The 13885-nt window shown below is 36.7% G+C and overlaps 1 protein-coding gene across 1 annotated transcript in view; it reads right to left on the reverse strand.

The window, feature by feature from the left end:
• The window catches only part of LOC115227128, a gene marked incomplete at both ends in the record, with an annotated part of 15625 nt that extends 1952 nt beyond the window's left edge, over positions 1-13673 (reverse strand). The window contains 4 exons of the mRNA XM_029798046.1: positions 80-166; positions 3431-3515; positions 5773-5886; positions 13486-13673. Coding sequence (XP_029653906.1) covers positions 80-166; positions 3431-3515; positions 5773-5886; positions 13486-13673 — 474 coding nt within the window. The remainder of the gene's footprint in view (positions 1-79; positions 167-3430; positions 3516-5772; positions 5887-13485) is intronic.
• Positions 13674-13885: the final 212 nt, after the last annotated feature.

Below are 13885 nucleotides of genomic sequence, written 5' to 3' on the forward strand. Positions count from 1 at the left end.
ACGAAGACGGGTGTGTAAACAACAAACAGATGTATAGTTTAACACGCTCGAGAAGTGAGAAAGTCTTAACCCAACTTACCACAAGTCCTTTGGCAAGGTTTTCTGTGATGGTTATTTCACTTGGAAATAATGTTTTGTCAGGCATGTAGTATAACATATAAAACACCTTAAAAGAAAACAAATATATAGTTAAGTGGATTATATATATATATATATATATATACACAAAAATATGAGGGGTTTAGTTTACTGGTGATCTAAACGAATAAGTACGCTGCATAAATGCTATAATTTGTCATCCGTAAGGTTCCAAGTTCACAGCTGAGTGGGGAGCTAGGGATCCGTAGTAGTTAAAATACACACAAACATACACACATACACAGCATATATTTATGTTGTTTCACACACACATATGTATATATATATATGTGTTGTGTGTGTGTGTGTGTATACACACACGTTCTCACATACATGCATAAATACAGTTAAATATACACAAACTCACATATACACAACATATATCTGCATATGTAAAAATAAAAGAATATATATATATATATATATATAATATATATATATATATATATATAATGTTCCTCTGTCTCTGTAGTTTTTTCGCAAACTTCAATCGCTTGGCCATCATCCTACTCTGATTCGCATCGCACTTCGTGCAAAAAAGCTAATTTAATCGGCTCTTTTCTGGAAACAATTCTTTTATTGTTCACGGAAGTAATAGTTCCCTGAACGTTTTCCACTTGTTCTTACCGTCTGGCTAGCATAGTATGCTTCGGAACGTCTATCTTCTAACGTTTATTATGTTACCCAGGTAACAGAAGTTATCAACTAACTCAGAATTTTGTGTGTCTGATACAGCTAGCAGTTGCTGTAAATCTGTAACACACCAACCCTTTTGTAGCATAGTTAACCTTTGGTATACAGCTTTGGAGTCTGCGGAGTCTGGAGATCGCTCTGGCTTCAGCAGAATCATATTTGTTGCTAACTAAAACAGTTGCCTTTACTAAATTTGCATTGAGGTCTAACGATGTCTTTATTTTGGAGATTTGTTCTGCCAATAATAATACAGTTCACTTTTTAATTAATTAATTAAAAAATAAAATATTTAAACCGAAGCAAAACATAATCAGCGCGTGTGTTTTTATTGGCAGAATGACCCTCCCAAAATTCAACAATATTCATTCTAGCAAACAGTTTAACATCAGGAATTTTGTGAAACAGACACAAAGACACATGGACGCATACATATATATTGTCTCACACTCAAGTACACCTATATGCACCCAAAAATTATCTCTCTCTCTCTCTCTCTCTCTCTCTCTCTCTCTCTCTCTTTTTCTCTCTCTCTCTCTCTCACACACACACATACACAAGTAAATCTCATAAAAGTTTGCTCGCAAAACACATTACAAAATTCATTGAGTATATTTATTCTTTTTGTTTTTGGCATTACGGAGATGTACTTGCATAGCAAATGACCTGATCTGAGATGGTGTGCTGAAAAAAAAACAACTGCAGCGTGGAAGGTGTTTATAAGCCATTTAAAAACACACAAAAACCGTTATATTCACTTCAGCATTTAAATTTAATTTGTCAAAATATTTCCGTCGCTTAGAGACCACGACCTGTTCACTGACAAAATTCCGAGATGCAGTACAGAATTTTGTCAGTAAACAGGTCGCGGTCTCAAAGCGACGAAAATATTTTGACAAATTAAATTTAAATTTAAATGTTGAAGTGATTCTAACGGCTTTTGTGTGTTTTTAAATGGCTCATAAACACCTTCCATGCTGTAATTGTTTACATTTATTTTATAAATTAGTTTACATAAATTAGTTTACATGCAAGAAAAAGAGATTTGTATTCATTTCATACAATGTAGTGTCTATGAATATAAAAATTAGCTTACGTGTCAAAGAAAACTAGTGACAGCAGATTTATTAAACATATCTGTTTTATACAATGTAATGCCTATGAATATAAAATTAATTGCAATGTTTAAAAAGTAAATATGTTAATGTCTTTATAATATACAATACGATATCTATGCATAGAAGAATTTGTTTACGTATAAAAGAAAAAAAGTGACAGAAGATCTATTTTAATGTATTTATTTATGTAATGTCTATTTTTCTTTTTTTACGGAGATGTACTTGCATAGCAAATGATTTGATCTGAGATCGTGTGCTGAAACGAAAACAATTGCAGCGTGGAAGGTGTTTGTAAGCCATTTAAGAAACACACAAAAGCCGTTCGATTCACGGCTTTTGTGTGTTTCTTAAAAGGCTTACAAACACCTTCCACGCTGCAATTATTTTTCTTTTCTTTTCTCTTTGTTTCAGTCATTGGGTTGCGGCCATGCTGGGGCACTGATATAAAGGGTTTAAATCGAACAAATCTACCCATGTAAGTATTTTTGTTTTAAAGTCGCATGCTTAGTCTATCGGTTCTTTTTGCCGACCCGCTAGGTTACGGGGTACGTAAACAAAACAGCACCATCTGTCAAGCAGTAAGTAGGTGGACAAACACAGAAACAAAGGTAGACACATTTCTATCTATCTGTCTGTCTATCTATCTATCTATCTATCTATCTATCTATCTATCTATCTATCTATCTATCTATCTATCTATCTATCTATCTGTCTCTGTCTCTCTCTGTCACTCTCTCTCTCTGTCTCTCTCTCTATCTATCTATCTTCATAGAATTATAGCCACCTTGAGCATAATCCTATGAACTCGGAAAAATTTAAAACAGAGTTACTTACTTGCAAACAAAAGTGTTAACATGTTACATTATTGACCGAGGTTACCGTGGTCTTTCCGTGGCTTTTCTTTCACATCAGCATTTATCCCCACTTTACACTTCCCCATTACACTTGTGATACACATCAACATTGATCGTGACGATTGTGTGATCCCTTTGCACCCTTTGCCCTTTTGATCAAAAACCTACCCACACTCCTTTTTCTCCCCCAAAGAAAGCTCTACTTTGTAATCTGTCCCGTCTGTGTGCAGCCCTGTGTGGCTAATAAAGAAACATATCTATCTATCTATCTATCTATCTATCTATCTATCTACTATCTATATCTATCTATCTATCTATCTATCTATCTATCTACTATCTATCTATCTATCTATCTATCTATCTATCCATCCATCCATCCATATATATATATATATATATATATATATATATATATTATATATAATATATATATATATATATATATATATATATCATCAGTCTGTCTGTCTATCAATCCGTCTATCTATCTTATCTATCAGTCTCTCTATCTATCTATCCATCCTATCGATCTATCTATCTATCTATTTATCAGATGGATAGATAGATAGTAAATTATGATAATCAATTCAGTAATTGTATGTATATATACGATGCAATGCATTAACTTACATGCAAGAAGGGAAGTACACCTTCCAGTACATAGTAGAGATTGCCGTGGACCATTCCTCTTGTGTCACTGCTGTCAGCAATAGCACTGCAAAGGGAGACAATAAGAACGTTACAGACAATGCACAATACGCTGAAACAGCTTGTTATTAACTATAGTACAAATGTCACGGAGATTTACAATACATATATTTATCGAATACTGTTACTACATATTTCTCGCTCAGAGATTTAAAGCTATTGGTTTTTCTCTTTACGAGATCAACGACTGCGTGTCGCTTTAAAAGTATATACTGTGAGCAAGGTCGAGTGGCTGCCATCTCTAGCCGGTGCTTATCCTGTACCGAGGAAGGGAAATGACCCAGAAACCATAGGTCTGCAGGTATCACTAAAGCGGCGAGCTGGCAGAAACGTTAGCACGCCGGGCGAAATGCTTACCGGTATTTCGTCTGCCGCTACGTTCTGAGTTCAAATTCTGCCGAGGTCCACTTTGCCTTTCATCCTTTCGGGGTCGATTAAATAAGTATCAGTTACGCACTGGGGTCGATATAATCGACTTAATCCGTTTGTCTGTCCTTGTTTGTCCTCTCTGTGTTTAGCCCCTTGTGGGTAGTAAAGAAATAGGTATTTCGTCTGCCGATACGTTCTGAGTTCAAATTCCGCCGAGGTCGACTTTACCTTTCATCCTTTCGGGGTCGATTAAATAAGTACCAGTTACGCACTGGGGTCGATATAATCGACTTAATCCGTTTGTCTGTCCTTGTTTGTCCTCTCTGTGTTTAGCCCCTTGTGGGTAGTAAAGAAATAGGTATCATTAAAGCTAGTATACTCTGAGCAATAAGCTCCCTTGTTCACAGTATACGGACACAGACCATGTGTCGGTAGCCAACTGGAATAGATGTTTTCCTGGGGCTAAAACGTAGGACTGCCACATTGTGTTGGCAAATAGACTTTATTTATAGAATCATATCATTACGTATTGCTACAGGCACTCGGGCCACTTTTCTCTTTTGTCCCGCCAGTCTCATGGTTACAATACGGAAAAATCCATCAGTTTGGAACGAAGCTTAAAGTGGTTAGTTTCGTCCTTTTCACAACTCTTCAGGATGCATCATCTCTTCCTTCCAAGCCGCGGAAGGTAAAAGTATATTTCGTAGGAGATGATGTCGGATTTTCTGATACAATGCTTCTGTTTTGTAATTGTGGCTAATGGCGTGAGTTCTGATTGGAGGAAGAAGAAGAAGAAGAAGAAGAGGAAGAAGAAGAGGAAGAAGAAGAGGAAGAAGAAGAAGAAGAAAAGAAGAAAATAAGAAGAAAAGAAGAAGAAGAGAAGAAGAAGAAGAAGAGAAGAAGAAGAAGTAGAAGAAAATAATAATAATATTAAGAAGGGAAAAGAAGAAGAGGAAGAAGAAGAAGAGGAAGAAGAAGAGAAGAAGAAAAGAGGAAGAAGAAGAAGAGGAAAAAAGAGGAAGAAGAAGAAGAAGATGAAGAAAAAGAAGAAGAAGAGGAAGAAGAAGAAGAAAAGAAGAGTAGAAGAAATATAATAATAATAATAAGAAGAAGAAGAAGAAAAGAAGAAGAGAAGAAGAAGAAAGAAGAAGAAGAGAAGAAGAAGAAGAGGAAGACGAAGAAGATGAAGAAAAAGAAGAAGAAGAGGAAGAAGAAGAAGAAAGAAGAAGTAGAAGAAAATAATAATAATAATAATAAGAAGAAGAAGAAGAAGAAAAGAAGAAGAAGAAGAAGAAGAGAAGAAGAAGAAGAAGAAGAAAAGAAGAAGAAAAAGAAGATGAAGAAAAAGAAGAAGAAGAGGAAGAAGAAGAAGAAAGAAGAAGTAGAAGAAAATAATAATAATAATAATAAGAAGAAGAAGAAGAAGAAAAGAAGAAGAAGAAGAAGAAGAAGAGAAGAAGAAGAAGAAGAAGAAAAGAAGAAGAAAAGGAATGAAGAAAAAGAAGAAGAGAAGAAGAAGAAAAAGAAAAGTAGAAGAAAATAATAATAATATAATAAGAAGAAGAAGAAGAAGAAAAGAAGAAGAAGAAGAAGAGAAGAAGAAAATAATAAAATAATAATAATAAGAAGAAGAAGAAAAGAAGCGAAGAAGAAGAAGAAGAAGAAGAGAAGAAGAAGAAGAAGAAAAGAAGAAGAAGAAGAAGAAAAGAAGAAGAAAAGAAGAAGAAGAAAAAGAAAAAGAAGAAGAAAAAGAAGAAGAAAAGAAGAAGAAGAAGAAGAAGAAAGAAGATGACAACGACGACAACGACAACAACAACTGCAAGAAGTACACCGACGATAAAGCGAATAATTATTTTGTGAATAAAAGAAGGATTTTAGAAGTATGAAAGCCTAACCTTTTGTCTGGATAAGTTTTCAGCAAAGAAGTGGTCCTTTCTCGGTAACGGGTGACAGAGTCAAACAGCTCATTGACAGTTTGAACAGTCGTGGAAAGGAAGTCCCAAATTTTTCTGTCAGAAAAAGATAAATAATTAAGTTAATTAATGGATAAATAAATGGAGAAAAAAAAAACAAAAGAAAAAGAAAATAAGAAAATAAAAATGAAAAAAACAATAATTGCTGCGTCAGATTTGTACGGTTTTTTGTTAAAAAATAACTGCAAAAAAGTGTTTCAACTAAATTCTAAAATGTCTACAGGTACCGTCAGTCTTTGAATATATTTTGTAATATTAAGAGACAATTACTGCTCATTCATTATTCATTATTCTCTCTCTCTCTCTCTCTCTCTATCTATCTATCTATCTATCTATCTATCTATCTATCTATCTATCTATCTATCTATCTATCTATCTATTTATCTATCTATCTATCTATCTATCTATCTATCTATCTATCTACCTATCTACCTACCTACCTACCTACCTACCTACCTACCTACCTTTCTTTCTTTGCTGCATTGAGTTCTTGAGCAAAGCTCTCCATCTCACTTTGCTCTTCGACCACTTCGACACCTGCCGCGTGGCATACCATGCCCTTGTTGAGACAGCGTCGATTTGATGGAGGGGGGAGGGAGCTAACGTGCGGCACTAACATTTGATCACTATAAACGAATCATTTCTGCATTTCGCTTGGCAGAGAGTTGAATGTGGGAGGCCATTATTATTGAAGCGCAATCTGGCAGAATCATTAGCACGCCGGACAAAATGCAAAGCGACATTTCATCCGACTTGACTCCCTATCTTTTCCTTTCTTTCTTTCTCTTTCATTGTTCTCTCTCTCTATCTTTCTCTCACTCTCACTCTCTCATTCTCTCTCTCTCCCACTGTCATTCTTTCTCTCTCCCTCTCTCTCTCCGTCCCTATCTTTCTCTCTGTTTTTCATTCGTTCTCTCTCTCTCTTTCTCTTGCTCTATCTCTCTCATTCTCTCTCCCCCCTCTTCCCCTCTCTCCGTCCCTATCTTTCTCACTTTCTCTCCCTTCTCTTCTCTTTGTCTGTCTGTCTATCTTTCTCTCTCTCCCTCTCTCCTCCCCCCTCCGGCTCCCTCCCCATCTCTCTGACAGGCTTCAGCAAAGCTTATTTTACCCAAATTTCATTTGCAAGATTTTCGTTGATGAGAAACTTTGGTCGGAGAAACTTGCCCAAGGTGCAACAAGGAGGGATCGAAAAAAAAAACCACATCGTTTTAAATTTAACTTTTAAACGACAGAGACAACCACCCCATTCATTAGTATGGGTGATGATGTTGATGATGATGATGGTGGTGGTGATGGTGATGGTGGCGGTGATCGTGGTGATGGTGATGAAGATGATGATGTTGAAGATGATGATGATGATGACGATGTGATGGTGGTGGTGGTGATCGTGGTGATGGTGACGATGATGATGATGATGATGATGATGATGGTGGCGGTGATCGTGGTGATGGTGATGAAGATGATGATGTTGAAGATGATGATGATGATGACGATGATGATGGTGGTGGCGGTGATAGTGGTGATGGTGACGATGATGATGATGATGATGATGAGGAGGAGGAGGATGAGGATGGTGGTGGTGGTGGTGATGATAAAGATGAGGGTGGCGGTGATCGTGGTGATGGTGACGATGAAGATGATGATGATGATGATGATGATGGAGATGATGATGATGAAGTTGATGGTGGTGGTAGTGGTGATGGCGATGACAATGATTATTATTATGATGATGATGATGACGATGCTGCTGCTGATGACGATGATTATGCTGACGATGATGATGATGGTGGTGGTGGCGGCGATCAAGGTGAGGGTGATGACGGGGATGATGGCGACGACGCCGACGACGACGAAGATGATGATGATGATGACGAGGAGGAGGACAGTGAAACACTTGTCGCAATTATTGATCGCAACAGTGTTGCTTCAACATTTCGGTTATCATCCTTCACACACACACACACACAGACACACAAACACAACACACACAAACACACACAAACACACACACACACAATCACACACACACACACACACAAACACACACACACAAACACACACACACACACAAACACAACACACACACACACACACACACACAAACACAACACAAACACACACACACACACACACACACAAACACACATACAAACACACACACACACACAAACACACAAACACACAAACACATGCGCACACACACACACACACACACACACACACACACACACACACACACACAAGAAGCGTGTTTATTTTCCTAAGCTTCGTCCACCATAGTACAAGCTCTGTTCTGTTCACGGTAGCACTGACCCGTATCCTACGTACAACTCTCTTAATGGACTGACGTAGGTTGTATTGCACGGCGAAGGGTGGAGCGAGGCGCTTTGTTGGAGGTGGTGGGGGAGATGCGTGTGTGTGTGTGCACGTGCGTGCATATGGCATACTGTGTGTCTATGTGTATGTGTGTCTATGTGTATGTGTGTCTATGTGTATGTGTGTCTATGTGTATGTGTGTCTATGTATATATATATATATATATATATGCTCCTATTTTGACTGTTCCTTCTTGCGTGTAAGGCTGCCTGTTAAAGGTCGCCTCTTTTGTGTTCAAATGTACACTAATTTATATATATTATATATTTATATATACGTGTAGATACGTATATATATATATATATATATATATATACATATCTACACACGTATGTGTGTAAGATGCACGTATGTATGTATGCACATGAGTATGAATTTCTGTATGTGTGTGCGCGCGTGTGTGCGTGTGTGTGTGTGTGTGTGCATTTGTGTTTGTATGTATATGCGTACAAGTCAGGCTCACAACAGAAACACCCTGCAACACAATATTTTCCCCTCAACAGGCCTTGCTCCATTTATCATTATCCCGAAATTATCTTCAAAAAATGCTTGGATAAATTTCTTCAAAGTATTTCTTCAAATACGTCACCTATATCTGGACACTTATTGCAGCGGTCCTACAGTTTTTTCTAAGCCCTGTAAAAGAACTTGGAAGGTTGGGCCTCTCGCCAGACCTTTCGCAATATACTTAAAAGCAGGAACTTTTCAGCACCTCCTTGTGTGTGTGTGTATCTATCTATCTATCTATCTATCTATCTATCTATCTATCTATCTATCTATCTATCTATCTATCTATCTATCTATCTATCTATCTATCTATCTATCTATCTATCTATCTATCTATCTATCTATAATATACCGGAGTAAACACATAAATGTGAAACAATGTGAAAAAAAGAGTACTCAAATACTAGGGGTAGAGTAATATTCAACAAAACCTGTTACTCGGAGTTTCACATTCCCGTTCGTCGGACAAACAAAACTGTCCGACGAACGGGAACGGGAACGTGAAACTCCGAGTAACAGGTTTTGTTGAATTTCTGCTGCTTTTGAATAAAGTATATATATATATATATATATATATATATATATATATATACACACCCGTGTGTGCGTTGAAAAGTTCCTGACTTTTGGTAAAAAAAATACAGGAAGAGCAGTTAATTATGATTTTATTCAACATATTCCCCTCTCAGATTCACACACTTATTGCAGCGGTCCTTCAGTTTTTCTAAGCTCTGAAAAAGAACTCAGAAGGTTAGACCTCCAGCTAGGTTTTCTCGATACCCTTAAAGCCAGGAACTTATGAGCATCCGTTCGTACGTGGTATGCAGCGAATTAGCAGACTCGTTTGCACGGCGGGGGAAATGCTTAGCGGTAGTTAGCCCGGTTTTATATTTTGCGTGCAAATTCCGCCGAGGTCTACTTTGTCTTTTATCTATAACAACCCTTGAAGACTGCTGAAAACGAGGCAATTTCTACTCTTCTCCTCTGGAAGCCATCTGCTCGCAATACCAGAGGACGCACACTCTCCTACCCTGATGTAATCTCCAGGGATACAGGCATCCAGCAATAGGACCTCCGTAATGCTATGATGGACCGTGAAGTCTGGCGTTGCATAGTAAATTCTATGGTCTCGACCAGAAGAGTCCAGTTTGCTGGACATTGTTGTAGAGCTGGAAACGAGGTCATTTCTACTCTCCTCCTCTGGAAGCCATCTACTCGCAATACCAGAGGGCGCACACTCTCCTACCCTGATGTAATCTCCAGGGATACAGGCATCCAGCAACAGGACCTCCGTAATGCTATGATGGACCGTGAAGTCTGGCGTTGCATAGTAAATTCCATTGTCTCGACCACGGTCGAACAATGATGATGATGATGACGGCTGGAGCATACAACAGTTGAAACGTAGTGAAACCAACGTCAAAATAAGGACATGAATTCGACTATATAATACATATATAATACAAATTTCTCATTTTACAAATATAGAATTGTATAAACTCTAGACGTTCTGACCTTCATCATTGAAAAAGTAATAAACACAGTCTGTGTTAGTTTTTTTTCAGAAATTTAATCCTTATGCCGAAATAGTCCACAGACCATAGTGTCAGACGTCAAGATTCTTTGACGATAAAGAATTAAATCATTTTCATCTCAGCAAGTTCGTTGAAATCTCTGTTACATCCATTAACTTAGAAGATCGAGATAAGTCCGGCACTGAATGTTGTACTTGCAGACAAGAAAAAGAAATGAAATATAGAATAGTAGCAACCATTCGCTAATATCACCAAATACTCCGAATTGAAAGTGGAAATGGCAAGACTGTATGGAATGCAAGAGGGTAATGTAAAAGTGATACCAGTGGTGATCGGAACGTTGGGCTCAATCCCATTGAAAATTCAAGACTTCTTAAGATTGATGTCTTGCAAAAGGCAGCCTTATTGGGCACAGCGCACATCTTAAGGAAAGTATTATCTGTCTGAGGTCCTTGTTGTGACTGGACAGATGACTAAAGACTCGGGTGCATTTTTACATACACTGGGATACGAAGGAATAATAATAATAATATAATAATAATAATAATAATAATAATAATAATAATAATAATATAATAATAATAATAAAAATAATAATGATAATAATAATAATATAATAATAATAATAATAATAATAATAAAATAAATGCCCTGATGCAGTACCAGGCAGTGGCTCTCATGGCTTCTGATCTTAACTGATTGGAAGTGTTATCATGTACATTGTTTTGTCTTGGTATAAAAGATGGGCTACAGCAAATATTCTGCTCAATACCACAGATTTGCTTGTCAGTTGTTTGACCTTAACCAGTTGAGCATGTCCCTTAGTGGCTGACGATATGTGCATCTCTGATCACGAGCAGAAGTAGTGGGGGAGCATCATAACCATGTGTTGAGAAGGATTCTTTGGGGTTTGAATAATTCACCTCTGGAAACATGGGTGTTTCGTTCAACGTCCTTAAACAACCCTTATTCAGGGACCTTTTGAGCGGGATGGGTTACTCGATCTGAAGAAAATTCTAACTGGGCTCCACCTGCAAGGTCATGTGCTGTTTATCTTGATATGAGATCACCATGTCGCGCACATATGGTTGTGATGCATGTGCCTGGTGTACCCTTATCAGACGGGTAGTCATGATGGGTATACTGGGCTTCGTATATTTTACCCCAGTGTCACTTTGATGGCATGCTCTGCTCGCTCACTCAATAATAATAATAATAATAATAATAATAATAATAATAATAATAATAAAACTGAGAATGATAGCGAAAGGGACTGATTGCTACCTAACTCAGATACCAGGAAACCCAAAAATGGCAGAAATTCAAAAGATAGTGCTCATGGGAACTGCTCATATCCTACGCAAAATACTTTCTATGTAATCTCAGGGTTTAAAACAAACATAATTTTCGTTTTTTTTTGGACATTCACTAGTACAACACCAAAAAAACCCCCAAATATATGGCACACTAGGCATAACAACAACATGAACTTCCAACCCTGTTGTCTCTTGAGGTCTCTGGGTGAGACTTGGAGCCAACTTGTACAAATATAAAGCAAAAGCCAAACATATAATAATAATAATAATAATAATAATAATGATAATAATAATAATAATAATAATATAATAATAATAATAATAATATAATAATATAATAATATAATAATAATAATAATATATAATAATAATAATAATATAATAATAATAATAATAATAATAATACCTACTTCAAAAATACCTACTTCAGAAGTAATAATAATAATACCTACTGCAAAAATACCTACTTCAGAAGGAAGGAAAACTGATCCATAGCAGCAAAACACGAGCAAAACAAAAACTGTCCTCAGTATTTAAGGAAGCTGACAAATACAAACAAGAATCATACCACCTAATAAACACGAAGAAGAAAGAAAAGATGATGAAGAAACAACAAAAGCTATAAAACAAATGAAATCCAAACTAAAATAGAACAGCAACGAACCATGATAAAACGATGGCAAGAAAAGCCCCTTCATGGTAAATACTGCACTAAACTAAACGCAAAAGAATAGACAAAGAAAGATCCCAGCAATGGTTGAGAAGCTCAGACTCAAAGCAGAAACAGAGGGATTTTTAATTGCAGCACAAGACCAAAGCCTCCCCACCAGAATTACCAAAAACATGTAATGAAAAGAAATATTACAAGTAACTGCAGAATATGTGGAGATGGACAAGAAACAATAAATCATATTATCTCTAGCTGCCCAGTCCTGGCTAAGAAGGAATATATTCACAGACATGACAGAGTTGGAACCTACATACACTGGAAGCTATGCCAACATTACGGAATAACAACAGAAAAAAGATGGTATAGGCACATACCAGAAAAGGTTGCAGAAAACGAGAAAGCAACCATACTCTGGGATATGCCGATACACACAGATAGAGAAATTAAGGCCAACAGACCAGATATAGTTGTCAGAGATCATGAAGAAAAAAAATGCTTTCTAATTGATGTATCAATACTGGCAGATGACAACGTGTCTCTAAAAGAAATGAAGAAACTCTCAAAATACAAAGACCTGGAAATAGAGGTAACTAGAATGTGGAATCTGAAAACAGAAACAATTCCTATCATAGTAGGTGCATTAGGCATGATAAAAAAATATTCAGACAAATACATAACAAAAACACCAGGACTTACAAAGACATATATCATACAGAAAATTGCACTACTAGGCACTGCACACATCCTACGCAGAGCACTTTCCATACAATAACCATCAGAGCATCACAACAAATCACAGCACATACCCAAGGCACACAGAGCTGCGCTCGGTAGTGAAGTGAAAGCACGCTATAAAAATAAAACTACTGAATAATAATAATAATAATGATATAAACAACCCTTATTCAGGGACCTTTTGAGCGGGATGGGCTACTCAACCTGAAGAAAATTCTAACTGGGCCCCACCTGCAAGGTCATGCGCTGTTTATCTTGATATGAGATATCCATGTCGCGCACATATGGTTGTGATGCATGTGCCTGGTGTACCCTTATCAGACGGGTAGTCATGATGGGTATATTGGGCTTCGTATATTTTACCCCAGTGTCACTTTGATGGCATGCACTGCTCTCTCACTCAATAATAATAATAATAATAATAACAACAACAACATCATTAATAATGCGGAAAAAAGTTAAGGATGAATGAACTTCTTAGTTCAATGACACTTACTTATGATGTTGGATATCTGAAAGGCCACTCTCATTCTCATCTGGGGTTGGTTTAACATAGACACCAAGTGTGAATTTCAAGAAAGGCGTTTTCAAGTTGTTATCAATATCTGGGTGGTTCAGAATCCAAAGTAATTCCTCAAACGGTAGAATGGTTTGGCAAAGGGAGTCAATAAATTTATTTTCTCCCTAAAAATACATTACAAAAAAACAAAAAAAAAACGAAGAAAATAAGAGAGAGACAAAATTTGCAATATATAATCTTCAATGAGAATTGACGAAACAAATGTCGTGAGCCGGACTAAATGTATTTCGTTATTTAATTTAATTTAATTCTAATGATATTTGAACCTAAAATAGAAAATGAAAAAAAAAGGAAAAAACATTATCGGTGGAGTTTT

This window comes from Octopus sinensis, unplaced genomic scaffold (assembly GCF_006345805.1).
Source record: "Octopus sinensis unplaced genomic scaffold, ASM634580v1 Contig01983, whole genome shotgun sequence".
Taxonomy (NCBI): Eukaryota; Metazoa; Mollusca; class Cephalopoda; order Octopoda; family Octopodidae; genus Octopus; species Octopus sinensis.